Consider the following 22,214-nt stretch of genomic DNA (forward strand, 5'->3'; position numbering starts at 1 on the left):
AAAACTGAGCCCTGTCTGAGGTTTTCTGTGTATTATCAGTTAGAGGTCTCTGGCTGCAAGCTTTCAAGTGAAAGCAAAACAAACAAAACTTGTTCATTTAGCCTCAGGAGAGACAGAGACCAGAGCATCTTCAGGGATCTAGCTCAGGAGTTGACAAGATTTTTCTGCAAAGGGCCAGATAATAAGTATTTTCAGCTATGTGGACCATACAGTCTCTGTTGCAACTAACCAGCTTTGCTGTTGTAGCAAAAAGGTAGGCATAGACAATACGTAAATGAGTGGACATGGCTGTGTTCCAATAAAGCTTTATTTATAAAAACAGGTGGCAGGCCAGATTTGGACCCCTGGCTGTGGTTGGACAACCCCTGACCTAAATGGGTCTAGATCTAAAGGATAATTTCTTTAAGGAGTTTCTGTCTTAATGAATCCCTTTCAACTCTGAACCACCCTTGAATTACTCTGTTCAGTATTCAAATTCCCAGGAACGTCTGATTGGCCCAGCTTGTTCCACTTGTCCACTTCTTAACCAGGGAAGGGCAGAGTATCTTAATACTCTTAATAGACAGTCTATCTTAATGGACAGTCCCACCAAGATGGCATCCATTGGGGGCAGAATGGTTCCTTAAAGGAGAATTGGGCTGCCAGATGTAAGGAGAAGTATACTAGGCAGGTAAGAAAAACAGATGTCCATCAGCTCTTGCTTCTCTAAAAGCCCCATCCTCCCTTGTTTTGTCCAGTGTGGATGATAAGTGCAGGGTTTGTTCAAAGGAATGTTTACCTAGAAAAATATGTCATCTAAAGAGGACGGGAAAATTGTTAACAAAAGAAGTCCAGAGTGAACTTGTGCAACATAGGAATTATATTAAGAATCCTTGTTAATCAAAAAATGGCAAAGTTGGACCTGGAGAAAGATTATATACAACACTTCTCCTGTCTATGGGAATATAAAGACCCAAAAGGACTGTGGGTTCAGACATGTGCAGGGCAAGTTCAAGACTGTGCGGTTCAATTGCTTGACCCCAGCTAAGTGCTATCTCCATCTCTTTGGTGAGATTCTTAGTAGGAAGCGTCTGATTGGTCATTGGTCAGCCAGTGGATTACTTGACCTTGGATCAGATGTCCATCCTTGCTCCAGTCAGCCATTTTGAAGGGAGGGTAGCGTGTGGTTCATAGAGCTGTTGCTTCCAGAAACTTTAAGTGGACCAGGCAGTAAATCCTGTGACAGTACTATGGAAGCTAATAGGAACACAAGTTATGACACTGGACCCTCCCTCAAGGTGCTTACCATTTTATTGGGGCAATAACGCTCACCCATGACATAATAAAGGAATAATACAAGATTATATTATCAGGGGGACACACTCAAGGGCCAAATTATATATTTCAAATCTATTTACAATATGAAAGGTCATTCTTAACATTCTGGTCACCAAACAAAGCCAATAAAAATAATAGTTCTCTGTGGGTTTTTTTTGTTATGTACTCAGCTGTTTAAAAGTAGAAAACAAATATTTTCACATTTAGAGTAAGTATACCAGAACCCTCAGAGAATAGAGGTAGAATTTTTGTAAATCAAAAATTACCTAACTATTTTCTCAGAATTCACAAATCTATTTTTCTGCTCTCCATTTTAAAATTAAACCCAATATATTTTAAAATCACTCATAATTTGACAGGGAAATTGAACTGAGGTCCAATACAATAAGCAAAAATCTATGTTCACCTCTTTATATGAAAGAAGCTGACCAGCAAGAAGCAGTATTTGCTAGCACTTTGGAATAACATTGGTTTGAGCTGGGGTTTGATAGAAAGCACCAATCAGCCATGAGAACCTGGAACTCAAAGCATTGTTGCAAATGCAGTTGGAGACTTCATAATTTGTGGGAATTGCATTGCTTTGAGGACTAGATGGGTATTTTACAGGCAAACTGATTTTACAAATTAAGGGTCAGAGTGAAGGATAGGAACAAACACATTGGGTTTCAAAAGATAAGGAGATTATGGAAAGAAAAAAGCACTCAAGATGTAGATAAATAAGAGAGCTAAAAGAAGCTTGTGTGGGAAATTAACTGAAATGCAAATATGATTCCATGGCAGCCGTGAGAGGGAGGAGTGAACTGAAAGAGCGCCTGAGGAGAGATTTCTCAATATGGAATTCAGTTACGTTCCCTGGGGAATAAAAATAAAGAAAGAAAACAAATCTTGCTGCCCTTAGTCACTGAAGTAGAGGCTATTGTCAAGGGAGAGAAGGGAACATGACCTGCGAGGAAATGATGTCTAAGTGACATTCCATGATGGTTTTCTTTGGGCAATTGAATGAGTTAATATGGAAGCTTAATTTCAACAACCGGCAATTCGTTAAACGTGTAATTTGAGCTCTCTGTTGAAAGGGATGTCAAATGTTGGTTCTAAATAAGCACTTGGAGTTTTGAAAAGAAAAGAATTTCTCAATAGACTGTGGTATCAGTGAGCACCTGTGTACCTCTCAGAGATGCAGAGAGGATAAAGGAGGACAGTAAATAGGACCGCTTTGGAAATCACAAGACATTATCACTCATTGGGCATTTATTGAACACCTACTGAGGGCCTAAAGCATACAGAGAAGAAGCCGTGTTTCTGCCTTCCAGGTATTTATAAGACGTGTACATTAAACAACCCCAGGGAGGGGAAGTTCTCGAGATTGCTTTCTGTCCATTGTGGACGACTTGAGAATGGTTTCTGTCACATTTGTCTCTGACCTTTCAACCAGCTGCTTTTTGTGTCCCTAAGATGGAGATCAAGGTGAGGATTAACCTGTTGACTGATGTCTGATGTGTTCAGTGTTCCAGTACCTGTGCTGGTGGGTCCCAGCGGCGTGTGGTTGTGTGTCAGGATGAAAACGGATACACCGCAAACGACTGCGTGGAGAGAATAAAACCCGATGAGCAAAGAGCCTGCGAATCTGGCCCTTGTCCTCAGTGGGCTTATGGCAGCTGGGGAGAGGTGAGGGGGAACTGCCCATTTGTATTTCCTCTGCAAAAAAACCACAGAGTGATTTTGCCACCAAACTGTGTCATTGTTTATAGTTTTTTTTAAGGAAGAAGGACTAACTCTAGTTAAAGCGTCTTGATTTGGGGTTAACTAGGAGAGCTGTCTTAATTCTGGACCATTTTAAAAGTGCATTTATCACTAGTTAGAGACAGCTTGAATACATGCGAGAGGAAAATTAGGAAAGGATGCAGATAAATGCTAATTTAAAGTGTTTGTTAACCTCTCCTGCTTGAAAAATGGACACTTTAAAAAAAATGGACACTTTTAAAGTGATTGAAGATATGTGTTAAATTAGTCCATGGAAATTTTGTCATCTTCGTAGTTCTGAGGTGTTTGTGAGGCACTCTTGTTCATGGCATAATGTCTCCCAATATTTCAAATCCCTGATGAAACCAGAATGCATAGGTGCTATTATTCCTATCAGAGGTGATGCATTTTAAACATGGAAGTGAATAATTAGCTGTATATTCTCAAATAATGAAATTCTTCAGCTGTTACCTTTTTTAAGAGTTGCCTGCTATGATCAATGAAGGGCAATAGAGTATTCGGACCAGAAAAAGCTGGGTACCATTTCCAGCCCTGGCTCTTATAAGCCTTGTGGCCTTGGCAAATAATGTAACTTTGCCAAACATCTATATATCCTCTTCTATAAATGGGGATTGTAATGGCACCAACTTCATAGTATTTGTGACTATTGTATGCGATAGTGAATGTCAAACGCCTAGCACACAGCCTTCAATCAGTTAACTGCCATTATAAAAATTGTTGTCATTAGTATTAATATCATTAAGTTGGGTTTTGAGCCACAATTATGTGTAGCGCTTACATGTTTATTTTTATGTGTTTGATTAACCAAGAATATATCTCTCTACTCTTGAATGAACAGGGAGAGCACATATTTAAAGCTTGTTGAGTTGTTCTGTTTTGACTGTAAAATTTATAAAGTAAAACATGAAGATTAACATCTTGGAGACCCTGGTGCCAAGAGGGGGGCAAAGACAAATGAGAGATGGATGGGCACGTTAGTCCACGCTCCTGGCTAACAGAAATCACGTGTCCACGTTTCACAGTTTCATATATGTAACCTAGTCATCATAGGCAGTCATAATGGAGATTTTTGTTGACTTTCCTTGATAGTACGTCATTCTGGAGGGCTTTGCTGAAAGGCAGGAAGGGGGAGTCAGGCTTTGAGACTCATGTGTTATGGGTTTCCCAAAACTCATCACAAAGTTCTGTCCTGTGGGATTTGTGATTAAGCTTCTGTAATTGGATTGAAGCCAAGAGAGTACACGCATTCACTGGGATGCTTGCTGTCAGCACGGTCCAGATCATTCCAGATTCTGTGGGAGATCTGGCCTTGACACAGCAGGGAAACCGAATGTCAGTGTTCCTGGATGTGAGCACAGCAGTACTGTCCAAGAAATACAACTTGTTCCTGCCTGAGAAGTTTGGATCTAGCCAGGAGCCAGAACTTTATCCAACATTCCCACCACACTGTTTATTCATCCTAGGGGAAGGTCATAGTTATCCTAAGATTTGGAGATAGAATAAAATATTTTAACCTCATAAAGGTCTGTGAAGATTGGAGTCACAAAATAACCAAAGATTGGTGACAAATTCTTGGAAGCTGCCAGAAAATAAAACTGGCTAAGTCATTATTTCCTTTATTTGGTACTGGGTGTTTTTTGAATTTTTGGTTTTTTGTTTGATTTTTGGTTTTCTATCTATCAAAGAAATGACTATAATCTTACCCTAGACACTTGCTGTTGAATTGACCTTGATCAAGTTAACTAACCTCTTTTAAGCTCAATTGCCCCCGCAGATAATTGTACTCTCCTCTTGCTGAGCTAATGTATATTGGAGCACTTAGTACGGATGAAGAAGAAGCACTCAATAAACGCTACCTACCATTAAGGTAGACGCTCCAGTCTGTTGTATAGGTTACCGTGGATAATTCAGCTTGGTTCTCTCTAGAGACTTACCTTGCCCAGCGCCATAATAGAATTTTTGGCTAAGAAATTTTTCTCATTGGAAAAGAAAATTTGCCATTGGCTATTCAGATAAAATAACTACAGCTTTCCTTTCCCTTTTTCCAGTGTACTAAGCTGTGTGGTGGAGGCTTGCGAACAAGACTGGTGGTCTGTCAGCGGTCCAATGGTGAACGGTTTCCAGATTTGAGCTGTGAAATTCTTGATAAGCCTCCAGACCGTGAGCAGTGTAACACACATGCTTGTCCTCAAGACGCTGCCTGGAGTACTGGCCCATGGAGTTCGGTACGGCCCTAACTGTTTGTTTGTTAACCAAACTATCTAACTAGCATACGCAGTTCCAAGATATTCTGGGGCACTCCTCTGCAACAGATAATTGTCATGTTCACGAGGGCATCCCTGAAACTGTGCTATAAACAGTCAATTATTTTCTTTATATTGGCCTACAACAGAATTAATTTTTTATGATAGTACCAAAGTGACTTCACAGAATACGTGTACCTCATACAGGCCTGGTGCCAATGCCAAGAAGTAGCTTCCTTTCCTAGAAGAACTAAACTATATATATTTGTGGGTTTTTTTAGACTAGATAACTTCATGTAGTTATTAAGCTCAGAGTTATTTAAGCAGACAACTCAGTAGCAGACATTCTTTCCTTTTCTAAGCTGTGGTAGTTTTGACTTTTTTGGGAAGACACCTGCTTATTGAGGCCAAAACAATTTTTTCTTCAGTGGCTATAATTTGCCTCTGTGTGACTCGGGTACAACTCTCAACATAATCACCACAAAGACTGTGCCCACAAAATTGACTGAAATCATTTGGAAAATGCAAAAGACCAACAGTAGACTCATTGACCTGGTACCTTTCAAGGTGTCTGAAGTGTTCTCTCTCTTCCACCAAGACACGAAGCCTATTTGAGACCATTTTTTGCTTTGGTCATAGGCTTCCTTTGCTATCTGCTTAGCTGACATTGTCAGACAGGTTTGCCACTGTAAATACTATGCAAACTTCTGGGGCAGCTCTTGCAAACGGAAGGATCGGCTATGTCAAAACAATACTTTGGCAAAGTTGTGCCATAAGCTGTGGAACCATTAGGGCTGTTTCATGTAAATAGAGTAAATGTTCTTGTAAATACATTAATTGCACTGAAGCTGAATTTAATATTATATTAAGTCATATCCAGAAGCCTTTTTTATTCCATATGGTTCTGAGGAAAAGTCTTAACCATTCCTGAAGCCAGCTAAAGAGCAGATTAACTGAAGTGAATCTGGTAATGACTAATACCTAATGACGCTTCCAAGAGCCAAGGGTTTCAGTGTCTGAGACTGTGTGTGCAGGTAGAACACTAGCTGTGTACCCACTGTACTTAGTGTATTGAGTAGAAATCTGGAAGAATTTAGAGTATCATCTCAAATTTACTATTTAGCTGGGCTGTAAGGATTTTATGCAAGAACTTAAGAAACGTCACTCTGAGTCAGATGTTTAGTTTACCCGGAGCATTTTATCTGCAATCCTGGCACCCTTCCAAATGAACATTTTGAGAAAGTTCAGAAATAACCTTAGAATGTCAGGAACATCCTCTGACGTCCTCAACTTCCGTAAGTCACCTATTAACATATTATTTTTCATGAAATTTTCCCTCTTGAGCCCATTAAGCTTTTACCCCATTTGCTCAGCCAACAGCCACACCACACCAGAGTTATGTTCCAAAAAGTCTGCTAGCTCTCTAAGAAGTTGTGTTTCTTTAATTTTGACAAAAAACATCTCCTAACCCTCAGAAGGGGTGTATGGGTGTATATATAATATAATAATATAATTTATATTGTATATATTGTTATATACTATATATAGCATTATACTACCATACCATAATAGTATACATAGTAGTATGCTATACTACTATATATACTATCTATATAATACTATACTACTATATATACTATATATATAATACTATATATAATATATACATTAGTTTCCACAGCATTCTCTTCCTTGAACACTTTCTATATATAACTCAGATTTTTTTTTACACAGGATCACCACCATTCCTCATAGATATTTTAAGAGCTTAAATGCTTAAATTCTGAAATATGATCTAATTAATTTAACTAAAGACTGTATTTTTTATTGTAGTAGTTCTTTTTGGGGCTGCACACAGTTTTCTAAAACACGCACAGAGAAAAAGAGAGAGATTCTGATGCTCTGTTATGCACAGAAGCGAATGCATGGATTTTAAAAATATTTTTGCTGCCTATATGATTTTAATGCTTCCTTTGCAAAGTGATCATTATTCTAATATATATTTAAATGCCTCTGCAGTCTGGGAGCAAGGGCACTTCTGCAAGGCTTTTAATTGTGATTTTTAAAAAATTAAAAGCATTTTATTTAAATAGATACGTTTGTAATATATTACTTAAATACACGTGTCTGAGGGCAGTCTTTCAGATTCTTACTGTAGGATTTTGATTTTACCTTTAGGTTTATTTTTGTGGATGCTTTGGTACAATTTCTTAGTAATTCTAAATTTAAGCATACCTCAGTGAATTGTCTTAATAGCCATAAAGCCACTTCTATGGTGCTTCATCATTGTAACTGACAGTGAAATTAACAACAAAAGGTATATTTGAGGTGCTAACATGTTGCTTTCAACGGAAAGCAAACTAGATCTCTTAGAAACCAAGGGTAGCAATGAGTCCTTGAGCTGCTTGCTTTCTCTCCCCAGTACTCCCACGCTGGAGATCTTGGGGAAAAGCACTGCTGCTGTGTGAGTAGGCTTCTTCCAAGGTCAAATGGAGATAGCCTAGTTCAACAGTTGTTACTAAGGAGCAATGTTTAGGAAACAAACTCCAAATCGCGGTTAGCATGGCTTCTAGAGTCTCTAAAATGAAGCTTCTGTAAACGTGGGGTTCAAGTACCCATCTTAGACCCTTAGTTCTGGCACAAGTCATTGCAGATTTACAATCATGATTGTGAAAAACGTCCTCCAAAAATTCAGCCTTAGTGTCCTCTTATTAATGTGTCCTTGCACTCTTACTTGGCAATGTTTTGTTTTTGAAATAAGGTCTGACACTGACATGCTTTTCAGTTGGCTCCTGCGGCCAGTCCCAGGAGCAGACTGAGTAGTGAATGCATGCGTCCCATGACTCGAGGGACAAATTTGAAAGAGAGCTCTTTACTGTCAAACCACAGCAGAAAGTAGGTTAAAAATCCACAGCATTCCAGAGTAGGCTGATTCATTGGGATAAAGTAAAAAAGGTTGCTAGGTGATGTCACCTAACCAAGACGGTCCTGTAGCATTCCTTTTTGCATTGTCCCATGTGTCTGCTTGCTGATCATCTTGGCGCCTATGGTTCTCCTTAGGAGAAATTGCTTGTTTGGGTTTTTCATGACAAACCTAAAAGTGTTCTCTGAGCCTTGCTTTAGGTGCTTTGGAATAATGCTTGTCGACCTGAATAATGAGAATTTATGAGCTCACGAAGGAACTGTGCTTTTGTTTCTGCCTGGCCAACTTATGAATTTGTGTCTACCTCATTTTCATACTAAAGTTTGCAGCTTCTGTAGGTAGGAAGAGAAAATGTCTGACATCAGTATTTTATCACCTCACCGCATCTATCTCTAGCAAAAATGAAGATTGTAAATATCGTTACCATATTTTCTGAATACAGTTTTAAGCAGCCAAGCCTAGTATTATCTGAATATTTTGAGCAGTACAGATTTCTATGTGTTTATATAATAAAGCATATTTATTTTTTCCATGTTATTTAATTTTATATACAATGTTTAAAATTTAGTGTTTATCAGCAGACTGTAAAGGCAAATAGGCAATGTGAATTAGAAATGCATGTATGTTTCTTTTGCTTCTAAAAGGATGCATTTTAATTTTGTAAATCCCCTCCAACCTGTACCATCCCTCTCCCAAATCCGAGTAGCCAACTGGCAAGCTTTCTGTAATTAGATAGTTTAAAATGTGTATTTTAAAGGGATAACTTTAAAAAATATTTCAGAATTGGAAATGATGCTTAGTGATATAAACAAAAATATGAGGCTTAACATTTTGTTGGGTTTTTTTCTTTTGTAGTCCTGTTGTCTTGATTCATTGAGTCTCAACTATGAAATATGAATGCTCCATTTATTGAATTTGTAGGTAATGATAAAACATAGCCAGAAGACAAAATAAGTGATTAGAAGAAATGGTTCTGAACATAGGATCTAGGTACGGGAGAAAGCTAACCTAATGTGCATAAATTTGACCACACCTCATTCTTTGTGTTCAGATAGCTGTAAAAGACAACATTGGTCAATTTTGTTATTTGTTCACCTGCAATACATTTCAGAAAGCATTTCTTATTAAAGAAAATATTGTACCAATAAACTTGGAAGTTTTAAGAGAGTCTGCACTTTTCAAAAAATTATAAATCATAAAGGTGACTCCAGATGCCTATTGGCTCCACATCCCCCTACTGAGACTCCATTTTGCGCGGTAGTTTATTATGGTAATTGAGGATGAAAGCACCGAAATAAGGGAGTCTGTATATGAGTTTGAGATTTTTTTATAAGGTGCTAAATAAGATAACTTCTCCAATGCAGATGATGATAGCAAACTTGTACTGAGTATTTACTGTGTACCAAGCCACATTAAGCAAATACACATCACATTTAGTTCCCACGTTACCCTATGAAGGAGGTTTTTATGAATCCATTTGACTATGTGATAATCTACTTTAGTGATAAGACTTGAATGTCAGTATACTGACTATATTAAACCTGCTTATTTTGGTAGAAAAAAACTGCCCATGATCGAATGAATTTTTTAAACTTCTGTTTATAGTCAATAAAGGATATGCCTCAAACTCCATCTAACCTTATATAGCTAATATTGACATTGCCCGTTTGACTCCAACAACAGAAAATCCGGATTTATTACTGTTATTGGTAAATTCCTGTAATTACTGTTATTGGTAAATTCCTGTAATCCAGCAATTATGAACACTTCAAGCCAGTAGTTATATTTAGGGAATGGCAAAACATCTCTCACTTTCATTTTATAGATATCATATTAGCCAGATTAGGAGGATGATATAAAGATTTGACCATAAGGAATATCACATTAAATGCATATGCATTTTTAATGAATATGACATTTTTTTACTAACGAAGACAAATCTTAAACGTTCTGCTAGTGCCTTTTAAAAAAGAAATAAGAAACACATTGTTTGGATGTATCAATATGGAATATAAAAAATAAGATAGCTTTTATTTTGTTTTTTATTTTTATTTTTTTAAGATTTTATTTTTCCTTTTTCTCTCCAAAGCCTCCCAGTACATAGTTGTGTATTTTTAGTTGTGAGTCCATTCTAGTTGTGGCATGTGGGATGCCGCCTCAGCATGGCTTGATGAGGGGTGCCATGTCCGCACCTGGGATTCGAACCGGTGAAACCCTGGGCTGCCGGAGCGGAGTGCACAGACTTAACTGCTCAGCCACGGGGTCAGGCCCCATGGAGTATAAAAAATAAGATAGCTTTTAATTGAAACATTATGACAAAGTTTACCTGTATTCAGTGTAGACTAAGTCTCTATAAACCACTCATCTCAAATATGTTCAAAATAAGCAAAACACTGGCCTGCATCTATTTCACTGGAGATAAACTGTAACTGGCCTTTTTTTTTCAGTATTTACTGTGTTCGTATGCCTATCAGAAACTCTGTTCCTGCCTTCTAAGAGCTGATATTTCGTGATGGCTTGACGGATTTCTGTTTTTACAATTTTAAAAAGTCCAAAGGTGGTGGGAGCCGGGGTAGGAGGGTTATTAGACCCTGAGGAGGAGTGTAGGGCCTCTGGCTGACTCACGTCAGTGAGTTGTTCTTCCGGAATGGAAAGGAATGGGAACTTTGGAATGTGGAGTGGGAGGCAGAGGTTGAGTCCGAGTCTAATTGGTTGGGAGCAAATCCTGATTAGTAAAGGCAGTTGAGGAAGATTTATTTTATAGGGAGGAAGTAAAAAAAATTGGGATCATTTCTTTAAAAAAAAGTCATTAATTTTTCAGCAAATACTTTTTATGTGCCTACTCTGGACCAGGCACTGTTCTAGGTGCTAAGGATACAGCAATGAACAAGTCGGAGCTGTTCACTCTGGTGGAGAAAGGGAAAATTTGGTATTAAATAAAAACGAACTATACACATAATTAAAGAACTGACACTTTTTTTTTTCCCTGGAAGCCTCACTACAGCTTCACTACAACCTCACTACAAGGTTATGCCTTGACCAACGCAGTCCAATAACTTTCCACAATGATAGAAATGTTCTCAGGGCCGGCCTGGTGGCATAGTGGTTCACGTGCTCCACTTTGGTGGCCTGGGGTTCATGGGTTGGGATCCCAGGCATGGACCTACACATCACTCATCAAGCCATGCTGTGGCAGTGTCCCACATACAAAAAAAAAAAGAGTAAGATGGGCACAGATGCTAGCTCAGTGACAATCTTCCTCAAGCAAAAAGAGGAAGATTGGCAACAGATGTTAACTCAGGCCCAATCTTCCTCACCAAAAAAATTTTTTTAAATGTTCTCTATCTTTGCTTTCCAATATGGAAGCCACTAGCCACATGTGGTTTTTATTGAGTATTTGAAATGTTGCTAAGTGCAACAGAGATAGCACATTTAAAATTGTATTTAATTTTAATTACTCTAAACAGCCACCTGTGGCTGGGGGCTACCATATTGGAAGGGGCAACCTCAGGCAACAGTACATCTTTAGCAGTTAATACTCAACTAGCCAAGAAATCAATAAACTTAAAAAAATAAGCTGGGGAGAAAAATCCTATGTTAGCATGTAAGGGTTCCCTATGTATGATGTCCTCCTCCTGTTTCATGCCTTTGTTTTGGAACACTTCAATGGGTGTTCCCTGACAGCTGGGCATTAGGAAAAACAGGACAGTGAAAGAGAGGTTATCAGAACCAGCTGTCTTGAGAGTAGTAACTCCAGGGGCTCAGTGTAAAAGCAGCTGTTAAAACAAACTCTCCTCTTGTGCATCTCAGAGTTCAAGTTCATCGTGGCAGTAAGTTCAGTTAAGGAGAAAGAATGTTTATGTGTGCAGTGGGCTGAAAGGGCGAGGCTTGATTGATGCTTTTTAGGAGAAGGCAAAAATGGAAAACACCAGGTAGCCACCTAGTAGAAGCTTGGATTCCAAGAGCTCATTCTCTCTTTGAAGGAAAAGTTTCAGGAAGGCAGCTTTTCCCATTCACTGAGCCCTGTAGGTGAAGGGTGAGAAGATTAGCTTTGCGGGGCTGTTTCAAAGACACATCAGAAGAATCAGAGTTGAGGCAATGTCTCCTCCATCACTAATTTTCATCATTTAACTTCTCCAAACTTAGCTTCCGCAGTGTTAAGAAAGCCCTTGTGGAGATTCATTCACCCACCCTATACTGACGTCCCCCAGAAATTAAAATTTATGCAACAACTTTGCCTGCAAATTGACTGATGATGTCATCAATTCTCTTTTCCAGTGGCCAAATTAAAATTTTCTTTTTTTCCTTTAGGGAGACACCCTGAATTAAGCTATAATTAAGCTATTTAGGTGGTCTGTTTTTTAGAAGCTCTTATTAATGTATTTTCCCTTTCTCAGGTTGTCATGCACTAAGATGGAAAATAATTCAAATAATTCTCCCTAAGTCACTTTCCTCTGAAATATTTCAGAAAGTGGATGAATTGATAGCTTTAGTTATGCACAAAAGAGCTGTTTTCCCCTGACTGACTTTTGCACGATGTATTTCCCTCCATAATTATAGGGAGGATTTTGATTTTTTATTATAACAATCACATTTTGGAGCATTTACTTTTTGCTAGGAATTATGCAAAGCAGTTCACCCACATTATGTAATTTAATGCCTTCTACTTGATGAAGTTAGCGCTATCAGAGAAGTTCACCAGTTAGTTCTAGGTCACACTGCTGGGAAGTGGCTGAATCAGGATTTGAACCCAGGACTGTCGGACTTTTAAGCCCCTGATTTGAACCAAGATGGAATCCCCTCTTTTTACTGTTTAGTTGGTGAAGTGGTGAAATGCAACCTCTGCAGAAAGAGGATGTCTACTATTTAAGATTTTCTGTTCTTCTAGATTGTAACTACTTGAAACATTCTGGAATTATTGAGCCGCTTACAAATTTTGCTCAGAGCTCTAAAGGGATGAGTATAAGAAAATTGTTTCTCTTAAAATTAAACCAAATAAAGAGCAAGATTTGGGCCTTTTAGAATATTTTGAGAAAAAAAGCTTCTAGTATTTATTAAGTACACATTGAGCGATATTTCTGACATTTTATTATACAAAGAGAAATGGAATAATGAGGTAATAAATTGAAGTGTTTGTTCAGTAGATCTATGGATAATCAGGACAATAGTTCAGATTTCGTTTAAGTCAGGGGATTTGTTGGTGATGATAAGGTTTGCTGAAGAATGTAATTTGCTTTGCACTACAAGTGAATGATGAAATTAAAATTTATTAAAAAGTGATCTCACACTAATAACACTCTGGTTGAAATAAAACACGGTAAATTCTCTGAGATATCTTCCAAACTATTTCTTGAGCTAAAACTCAGCTACAAGAGTTGAACTCTTCTTTTGGCAATGCTAGGTCTGATTCATTCCTGTTGGTGGGACAGTCAACCACTTTGAGATCTGTCCTTGCATTCTCTTCCTTTCTTTACGGCTCATTCTCCCAACTACTGGTGTATTCCTCTGTCCACATGGCAGGTGAATGATAAGACCTGGTTATGGTTTGGGAGCTGTGTAAGATAAAGGGAGGCAAAATATAATGGAAAAAACAGTGGGTTTGCTTCCTTTTTCTTAGCTAGGACAAAGAAAGAAATGTAGACATAGCCACCAGGTTTCAAGTGAAAAATCTGTTAACCAAATCATTTATTTAATTGCCCCAAACCTTCATTTCCTTTGGGCTGAAGAGTCCCACTGTTCAAGCTTGGTGCCTTACTCAAAGTAGGCATATCGTAAACAATATTGAAATGAATAAATGAATGAATGGATGAGTGAGCCCAGTGACTCCGGAGCTGAAATCCTTATTGCATTGGCCTAGAAATATGGAAATAAAGAGCTAGCTTGTAGGAAGGAATTGTTAAAAAGAAACACATAGCTTTGGATGGTGGAAGAGTATCAAGAGTGATTTCCTGACTGGCAGAGTTGTGTGGTATTTACACAGGACAGTGTCCTTAACTTGGGGAAACTAGAGTTTGGAGATGATGGGACCTTATGTCTCAAATTGTTCTGGAAAAGACTAACTAGTAATGGCATATATGTGTATATATACATAGGGAGGGAGGGAAGGAGCAGCAACTGTGGTGAAATGTTGGCACTTGGGGAATCTGAATAAGGGGATGAGGGGGTTCTTTGTCATGTTCTTGCAATTTTTCCTTAAGTTTGAAATTTTCAAAATAAGTTATTTTTTTAATTTATTAAAGAAACATAAATATGTTCAGAGTGTGTGTTTTATTTCACAAGGAAGCAAAGAGTAGGTCTGGATTTATTTCAGGACTTAAAAAAATTCTGACACATTTTAGGAAGCTGTTTTTAATCTTAGATTTGCACTATAACAATACATTTGGGTGCTGTAGCCAGAGCTTGGCATAAACAGAATCTTTCCTAGTTTTTCATTGGCTTTTTTCCCATGATTTCCTCTTCTCCCCATCTGCTTCTCCCTTCCTTCCTCCACCCCCTCCCACCCATGCCGCTAAAATGAAAGGCTTCTGGGAATACTGGGGGGTTTTGCTCCCCTTTTCCCAGAGAAATCCAGGCTTTCATTGCAAGTCTTGCCAGTAAATTCCAGTAAATATTTGGCTATATGCAGACTCCCCTTTTTATCCACCGCTCTCCAGTCAAAGCCCAGATTCCTTTGAAAACTAAAGAGTTTTTTCAAAAATGTGTGCTATTTGTTTTCCTTGCGCTTAATAAAAAGCCCTCACCCAGCCAACTCACCTATTCATGCATTGCAACTTGCCCTTTCTTAATGAAATCATTATTTCCTTGTTGCTTATCTCTTAATCAGATGTGAAATATCCGGGAACCCCTTAGCCGTGGTGGGACATGGACACAATGTCAGGGAGGAAGTGCTGTCCAGAAGAGCGTGTTTGTTTATTGTAATTGAGACCTTCATTGCTGTGCCTAGGAACTGGTTGCACGTTGCACATGTCATGTTCTCTATAGACCAGGGCTTCCCGACCCTTAGCCTGAGATCTTGACCTTGTTGGATTGACATTCAGCAGGCCCTTTACCAGTCCCATCCACAAAGAAGCTCTGAGTGTCTGCCCCGCATCAAGTCAATTAATATCAATTCCGTTCTGAGCACCTGTTGAAAGACTTTCTAAAACCTTGGGATAATTCAGTGGTTCTCAATTGGTGGTGATTTTTACCACCCACCCCCTGCCAGTGGACATTGGCAGTGTCTGGAGACGTTGTTGGTTGTCACAAATAGGTTGGGGTGCTATTGGCTCCTAGTAAGTAGAAACCAGCGATGTTGCTAAGCATCCTCCAATGCACAGCATAGCCCTCAACAAGAAAGAATTATCTCACCCAAAATGTTGAAATAGTGCCAAGGTTGAGAAACCTTGAGGAGACATCTGGTGAGGAGAGGTAGGACTCATAATCAAGAGTCAAAGTTGAAGTCACAGTTGCAAGCCCCATGGAATGACACTGGTCATATCAGAAGGCACTTCTCTCTGGAGAGTTGGATTTTCCATGAAATGTTATGTGAGATTCCAGGAAGCCATCAAGGTCAGGCAACAGTTTTCAAGGATGAACTGAAAATATGAGGTCTCAAAGTTGCCTCACTAGACTGTGAAGTTGCAAACCAACAAGTGGTGTCATGCATTCTGGTTTTTTTTTGGGGGGGGGGGACTTGTAAATGTGTGCAAATCTGTACAAGCATGCCCAATGTGATCCATAGACATTCTGCATGGCAACTTTGGCAGGAGTGTTAAACTTTGGAAAGGCATAAATGAGGATGGGCATTTCTAAGAAAACAAGAGTTACCCCAACATGTTCATATATCAGGATTTTTCTGATAGCACTGATACTTCATATGTCTATGTTCCTTTTAATTTTATGTTTCAGACAGTGCTTCCCCCATCCGTGATAGCATTTGCACATATGTAGTGGTCCAGCTATATCTAGCAATTGGTTCCAGAGTTGATTACTTAAGTTTTTCTTTCAGTACTTTCTCAAAGTAGGATTAATCCTAGTGAGCATTTTATCTGGGAAGTGGGAGACCATGTTTCTGATTAGAAACCATGACAGCAATACAGAAAATATTCCATGGGTTGTAAATAGGTTTGAAGCAGGGTTTCCCAACCTCAGCACTATTGACATTGGGACCAGATAATTCTTTGTTGTGGAGGACTGTCCTGTGCATTGTAGGGCATTTAGCAGCATCCTTAGCCTCTGCCCACTAGATGCTAGTATTGCATCCTCTTGGTTGTGATAACCAAAAATGTCTTCACACATTGGCAAATGGCCCCTGGGAGCAATATCGGCTCTCCCTCATAGTTCAGTGAATATCTGTCTTCCAGCAGAACTTTCCTTTCCATATTCTCATGGGTATTAGGTGGTTATAGCCTGCAGCATTTCCCAAATCTGTTTGATAGCAAATCCTTATCGTTTTAAGTTAGACAAGTCTTTGAGGTTATAAAATTGTTCCCTTTCTCCTCTCAAAGAAGATAAATCTTTATGCTGTAGAGATCACCAGGTTTTCACAGTCAGTTATTTCCCTACCAGTTGTGTTTGTTTGTTTGTTTTTTCCAAACTCATCAGAGGAAGCCAAACATAAGTGATCAGCTTTTTTAGATGTGTGGCATTAACATGGCTTTCAGTACATGAACTTCTGGGGAAGAAAGTTTCTGAAGTTCTACCTCTCCACACCTCCCTTTTTCCACTTTGTAAGTGTTTTCTGCTTTAGCAGATGGCAAATGCTTTATGTTTACCAACCCCAACGTCCACACCACCCAGACACATATATATACTCTCAGAATGGCAGGCGCAACTCTGAGATCAGTGGGACAGAGAACATTTTAGATGATGAATCTCCTGGTCCTGAAAGGAAAATCAATCTCAATTCTTCTCCTTCAAAAAGGTCACTAATGATGGCCATAAACACTAGTAGTGACTCCAGAGCTTTGAGATTGGAGAAGAAATCTATCCATAGAAGAAAGGCGAGCAAAATGAACCCAAGACACTGTCATCAGCGTCAGAAGTTTTATGGTAGGACCTAAGCTCTAATGAAATATTGGATTTTTCCCACAATGTTTAAACTTTATTTGATGGAAGACCACAGAAATTTTTAGAAAAAGAAGACGTACATACTGGTGCCCAATGTAGAAGAGATCTTGGTTCTTCATAAGGCAAATGGGTGCCACCTTCCAGAATTAGTTGGAAACTTAAATTTCTAGTGAACTACCTATGTAAAAAGCCTTTTCAAATTAAAAATTGAGTTTTGCCTTTTACCTAATTATAGTCTTACCAGTGATTTTAGGCTATAAATTGAGTGCATGCAAATCTCCCCTAAACAAATAAGAAGCAGTCACCAATGAAAAGCTCACTTCTCTGAATGAAAGAGGTTCTCCACATCGTGGTCCCTAATTGATGACCAATTGTTTTACTTGTCTTACTTGTCTTGATGTGGCATCAAGGTGCCCATCTGCAGTTGGCCAGATGGATTTGACTGGAAGTGGAGAAATAATAACAAAGGCCCCCATTTACTGAGCATCTGCTGTGAGCCAAGCCCTGGGCCTGGTGCTTTCTATGCATTATTACTAATCTTCATATAATCCTTGTAAAACTGACCCTATGATGCCCATTATGTGGGTAGGAAAACTGAGCTCCAGGGAGACTAGCAAGTTTCTCAACATCGTACACTCAGTAGTTGTTGGATCCACATTCAACTAACTACCCAGACTCCATGCTTTCCCACTTGCTTTCTGGTAGGGCTTTCAAAACTTCTAGAAATACTGATTTTGACTTGTGGCACATCAAAGAAACAAGCTCTTGCCCTAGTGGAAACCAGTTTAGCTCTCTTCTGCTTTTTAGAAGCCATCAGAGCAGAGTCCTTAGGATCTGAATTTTTGAATAGGCCCTTTTAACACTTCACTTGGTTTTGAGTGGTTTTCAAAGGAACTCAAAAATTGATCTTGGTCACCCAGCATTCTCAGACCAGAGCTCTGAAAAGGGCTGGCTTCTCCCTGGACATTTACAGCATCCTAGAATGAGGTCAATCAGTACATCTGTAAGGAAGGGTCTTCTAAACTAAGAAAACAAGGTCTTTCTGGACATGGCCTGATCCTAATATGTGGGTACTAATGACCTCACTTAATCGAGAGGCTTGTGGTGGCTAGCTTATAGAGAGTGTACAGGAGGGTGGCAATGATTTAATTCTGTCTAATTCACTCTCCAGTTACAAAATCTCAGACTTGATGTTGGTTTTGTAGTCCTGATATCCTATAATTTGAAAGCCTTTTTCTAAATGAAAGGGAACTTAAAAATTCAGGATCAAACTTAGACACGTTATTTTGGAACAGAAGTGTGAATCTTCAGTGTTTTGCTTTTAGATGTTTCCAGCCAGAATGGAGGCAGATGATACCTGGTCTAGATAGAGCCCATTCTTGTCCATTACATCTCTTTATACTCTATTTTCAGTCTGTAGATCTATATTTTTCATTCCGGCAAAGTGTTCTTCTAAGGTGACATCTTTCGGGGAAGAGAAATGACATTGTGTAACATTCAGGGTATATGATAGTCTCAGTGGCTTTGAGCTGAACTTTCAATGTTGGTCTTGCCTTTTCAGGACAGTGTAATATTCTCAGTTCTTAGCTTCTGCCACTTGCCGTCTGTTATCTTATATTACATCCTCAGATAACCTTCCTCTTAGGTGGCCCTTGTGCACTATTTAGTTCTGTAACTATGAATTAAATATTAACCCATAAAAGTACTTAGCCAGTTTTGGACTGAATAGACACAGGAGATAGAAGAGAGCAATTTTTATTTATTTGGTTCTTACAATGAACTGAGCATTGTGCAGACTGTTTGCTTAATCCTTAAAAATTCTTGTGAGATAAATGGCTCTAGGCTGTATTAGATACTATTCGCTCATTTGTTCCTGAATTCATTTGTGTATTCCACAAGTATTCAAGTGTTTTCTATAAATCAGGCACTGCTCTGGCCACTGAGGCTATGGCAGGGAACAAAACACACTAAGACTTTGAACTCATCAAGATTTCATTCTAGTAGGGAGGGGAGATAACCTATAAATAACAAAGAAAACAAAAAGGGTAAAATATGTATTGTGAAAAAGTGATTAGTGCTTAGATAAAAATAAATTAGAAAACAGGGATAGAAAATAGCATGGAAGAGGAGGTGGGAACTGTAATTATAAGGCGGTCAGGCAAGTCTCCATTAAGAAGATGACATTTGAGCAGAGATACGGGAAAAATATGAAAGTAAGCTATTTGAATATCGAGGAGAAGGGTATTTCAAGTTAATACAGGAGTATGCCAGTCATAATTGGAAATAGCAAGGAGGCCAGTGTGGCTGGAATAAAGGAGAGTGGGTGGTAGGATATGAAATTAGAGATGAAATTGATGGAGAGCCAAGTGGAGATTGATCATGGGAGGGAGAGAGAAAAGGAAGGTTAGACTGCTGGAGGGCTTTTTGCTTACATTTAGTAAGGTAGGAAGCCATTGGGGGTGAAGGAGTTGAGTAGGAACATGAATTTGTCTTAAAAGAATGACTCTGGCTTCTGAATTTAGGGGAGGCTACAGGAGGAACAAAGATGGAAGCAGGAAGACAATTAGGAAGCCACTGCAGTAACTCGGATGAGAGAAGACAGTGGCTCAGATGAGAATGTTGACAGCGGAAGTGGTTGGATTCTGATGTATTTTTAAGGTAGTTCCAAAGGATTAGCTGAGAGTTTGGATATGGAATACAAGAGAAAGAAAGGAGTTGGAAAGACTCCAAATTTTGCATGGTAGATAAGTAGAAGGATGGAGTTTCCATGGATTGTAATAAGGCAAACAATAGGAAGAAGAGATTTATGAAGGAAAATCAGGACTTCTGTTTTGGACATGTTCAGTTTGAGATGCTTATTCACCATCATTTCATACCTCTGTTGAACAGAATTGGAAAGAGATGCTCACTGTGGTCAAGCATGTTGCATAAGATCACAAAGGGAAGAGATAGTATTAGTCAAACCAGGTCTGATAGATTCCAACACTGAGCTCATAACTACCACACTCTTCTGCCTCAACTCTTGGATTTCCATTTGACTAAATCTCAGAGTAGTGTAGGAATAATTTAAATTCACAGAAAATCGTCAAACATAATTTTAGCCATTTTTAATGCCGGGTCTTCCATGTTGTGAGCCATTTACATTTTAGCTGGTTTTTATTTCTTCTCATCTCATCCTCTCATAGTGGTACTTTTCAACCATTTCTTTACCAAGAGGTAAGCAGGAGGAGACAAAGAAAGCCACAAAGGACTTGAATGGTGCATACTGACAGTGACTTGGTCCTATCTGAACTCTCAAGAGAGCAATGCAAAGTTGGAGGATGCGCATCTAATTCAGTAATGGTCAAGATGACCTTTTTCCCTCCTGCTGAGATATATTTCTCTGATACAGGCTCAGATATGCAGATCTCACTTCTGGGGTGGTATTAATATATACCCTAAAGCAAATTAATTACATGAACTACTTCCCCCCAAAAGTTGTAAATTTCTCAGTGTAAGATATTTGATGTGCTGGCATGGAAAGATGTTCCTTTCACACCAAGCTGACAGAGGAAGGGCCAGATAGGCAGAGAAAGAAAAACTGGAAGAGGCAATTCAATGACCTCTGTCCTGGTGTCTTGTAAATGACTGAATGATACGTAGACTAGCTCTTTGGGAGGAAGAAGAGGCTCGAGGGCTGGACATTGGTTAGGTATAGAAAAGTACAGAGACAACCTGCATGGATTGCTTTTCTACAGAAGCATTCCCAGAGGTGACTTAAGCTTCCCAGGTCTGTTCCTGACTGCTTGTGGCAGTAGCGTAAGTCATGAGTGGGTCTTCCCGAGCACTGCCAACTGTTAGCAGAATGGCATCTCCAGGTAGCCTTGAACGCTCCAACCTGGGCCTCGGTCACAGACCACCTTCAGACCACTAAGAAACTTTGCTCACTGCTCCCACCAGCCATAACTTTTCCATCAATTACTTACTCAGACATTTCTTCATTCACCTTTGGAACAGCTGAGAATAAGGATCCTGGAACAAATCTCTCACCCACTACCCTCCTGTCTTCCAGACCGCCTCCGTAAATTATCCTGTGGCAAGCACAGAGTGTGGGTCCTTGTACTGTCTTCACCTCTTTCCTTAAAAATGCCAAGATCATTATTCTGCTGAAGTCAGGTTACAAAAAAATCATCACATATAACCTCGAAAGGGAAAAGAAGTCCTATAAAAATAGGCAGTGTGCTTGGGAATGGGGAGTCAGAGGGCACGTTGCGGGTAACAGGCCTGATGATGCAATAATGCCTCACATGCCCGGGGGCCCCGCTGGATTGGCCGCCATAGATTCACCAGGTGCTGCTTTTGCAAAGTATCTTGCTTTTTGTTTTCTGTCTTGATAGGGGAAAAAACTGTAATATTTCCACTCTTGCAAAACTAAAAGAACCCCAATTTCGGCCTCACCACTTGCGTAGCTGATTTCATGTGCTGCTGTATTTAATGATAAAATTTATTTCCCTCCTCTACTGTGAAGTTGTTACATTATGAGGTAGGGAGGGCAGCTGGCGAGCCTTGTACTTCATAATTCTTGGGGGTAAAGGGAGGTGGAGAGCATGAGCACCTCTTCCCCTCTCCCCTTCTTTTCCTGGCCCTGCCATCTCCCTTGTGAGGCATATGCTAGGGCCACCTACTTGGATATAGTATTGACAGCAGCCTTCGAGTGTGCTCCAAGAGTTGACGTGAGAATCTTAGTTCCTTTTCTCCCACAGTCTTAGACCTTTGTAGCATTGCAAAGCCTGGGCTGTTGGGGGCAATGGGGATGGAAGGAGGGCCTAATGCCCCATCCGGCGGTGATGACCGTGACTTCCGTGTCTGCTTTCTTCCATGGTGTTCCCTGCCAATCTCATGCTTTCTCAGCTCCTTTTCATGGTAATTTGTGCCATGGTGGT

General features: G+C 39.4%; 1 protein-coding gene across 6 annotated transcripts in view; it reads left to right on the forward strand.

Annotated features, from left to right (window-relative positions):
- ADAMTS9 (ADAM metallopeptidase with thrombospondin type 1 motif 9) overlaps window positions 1-22,214 on the forward strand; it is a 165,667-nt gene that overhangs the window by 91,240 nt on the left and 52,213 nt on the right. For all 6 annotated transcript variants that reach the window (XM_070574766.1, XM_070574772.1, XM_070574770.1 and 3 more), the window contains 2 exons: window positions 2,821-2,982; window positions 5,127-5,303. In XM_070574766.1, coding sequence (XP_070430867.1) covers window positions 2,821-2,982; window positions 5,127-5,303 — 339 coding nt within the window. The remainder of the gene's footprint in view (window positions 1-2,820; window positions 2,983-5,126; window positions 5,304-22,214) is intronic.

The sequence above is a fragment of the Equus przewalskii genome, chromosome 15 (genome assembly GCF_037783145.1).
Source record: "Equus przewalskii isolate Varuska chromosome 15, EquPr2, whole genome shotgun sequence".
Taxonomy (NCBI): Eukaryota; Metazoa; Chordata; class Mammalia; order Perissodactyla; family Equidae; genus Equus; species Equus przewalskii.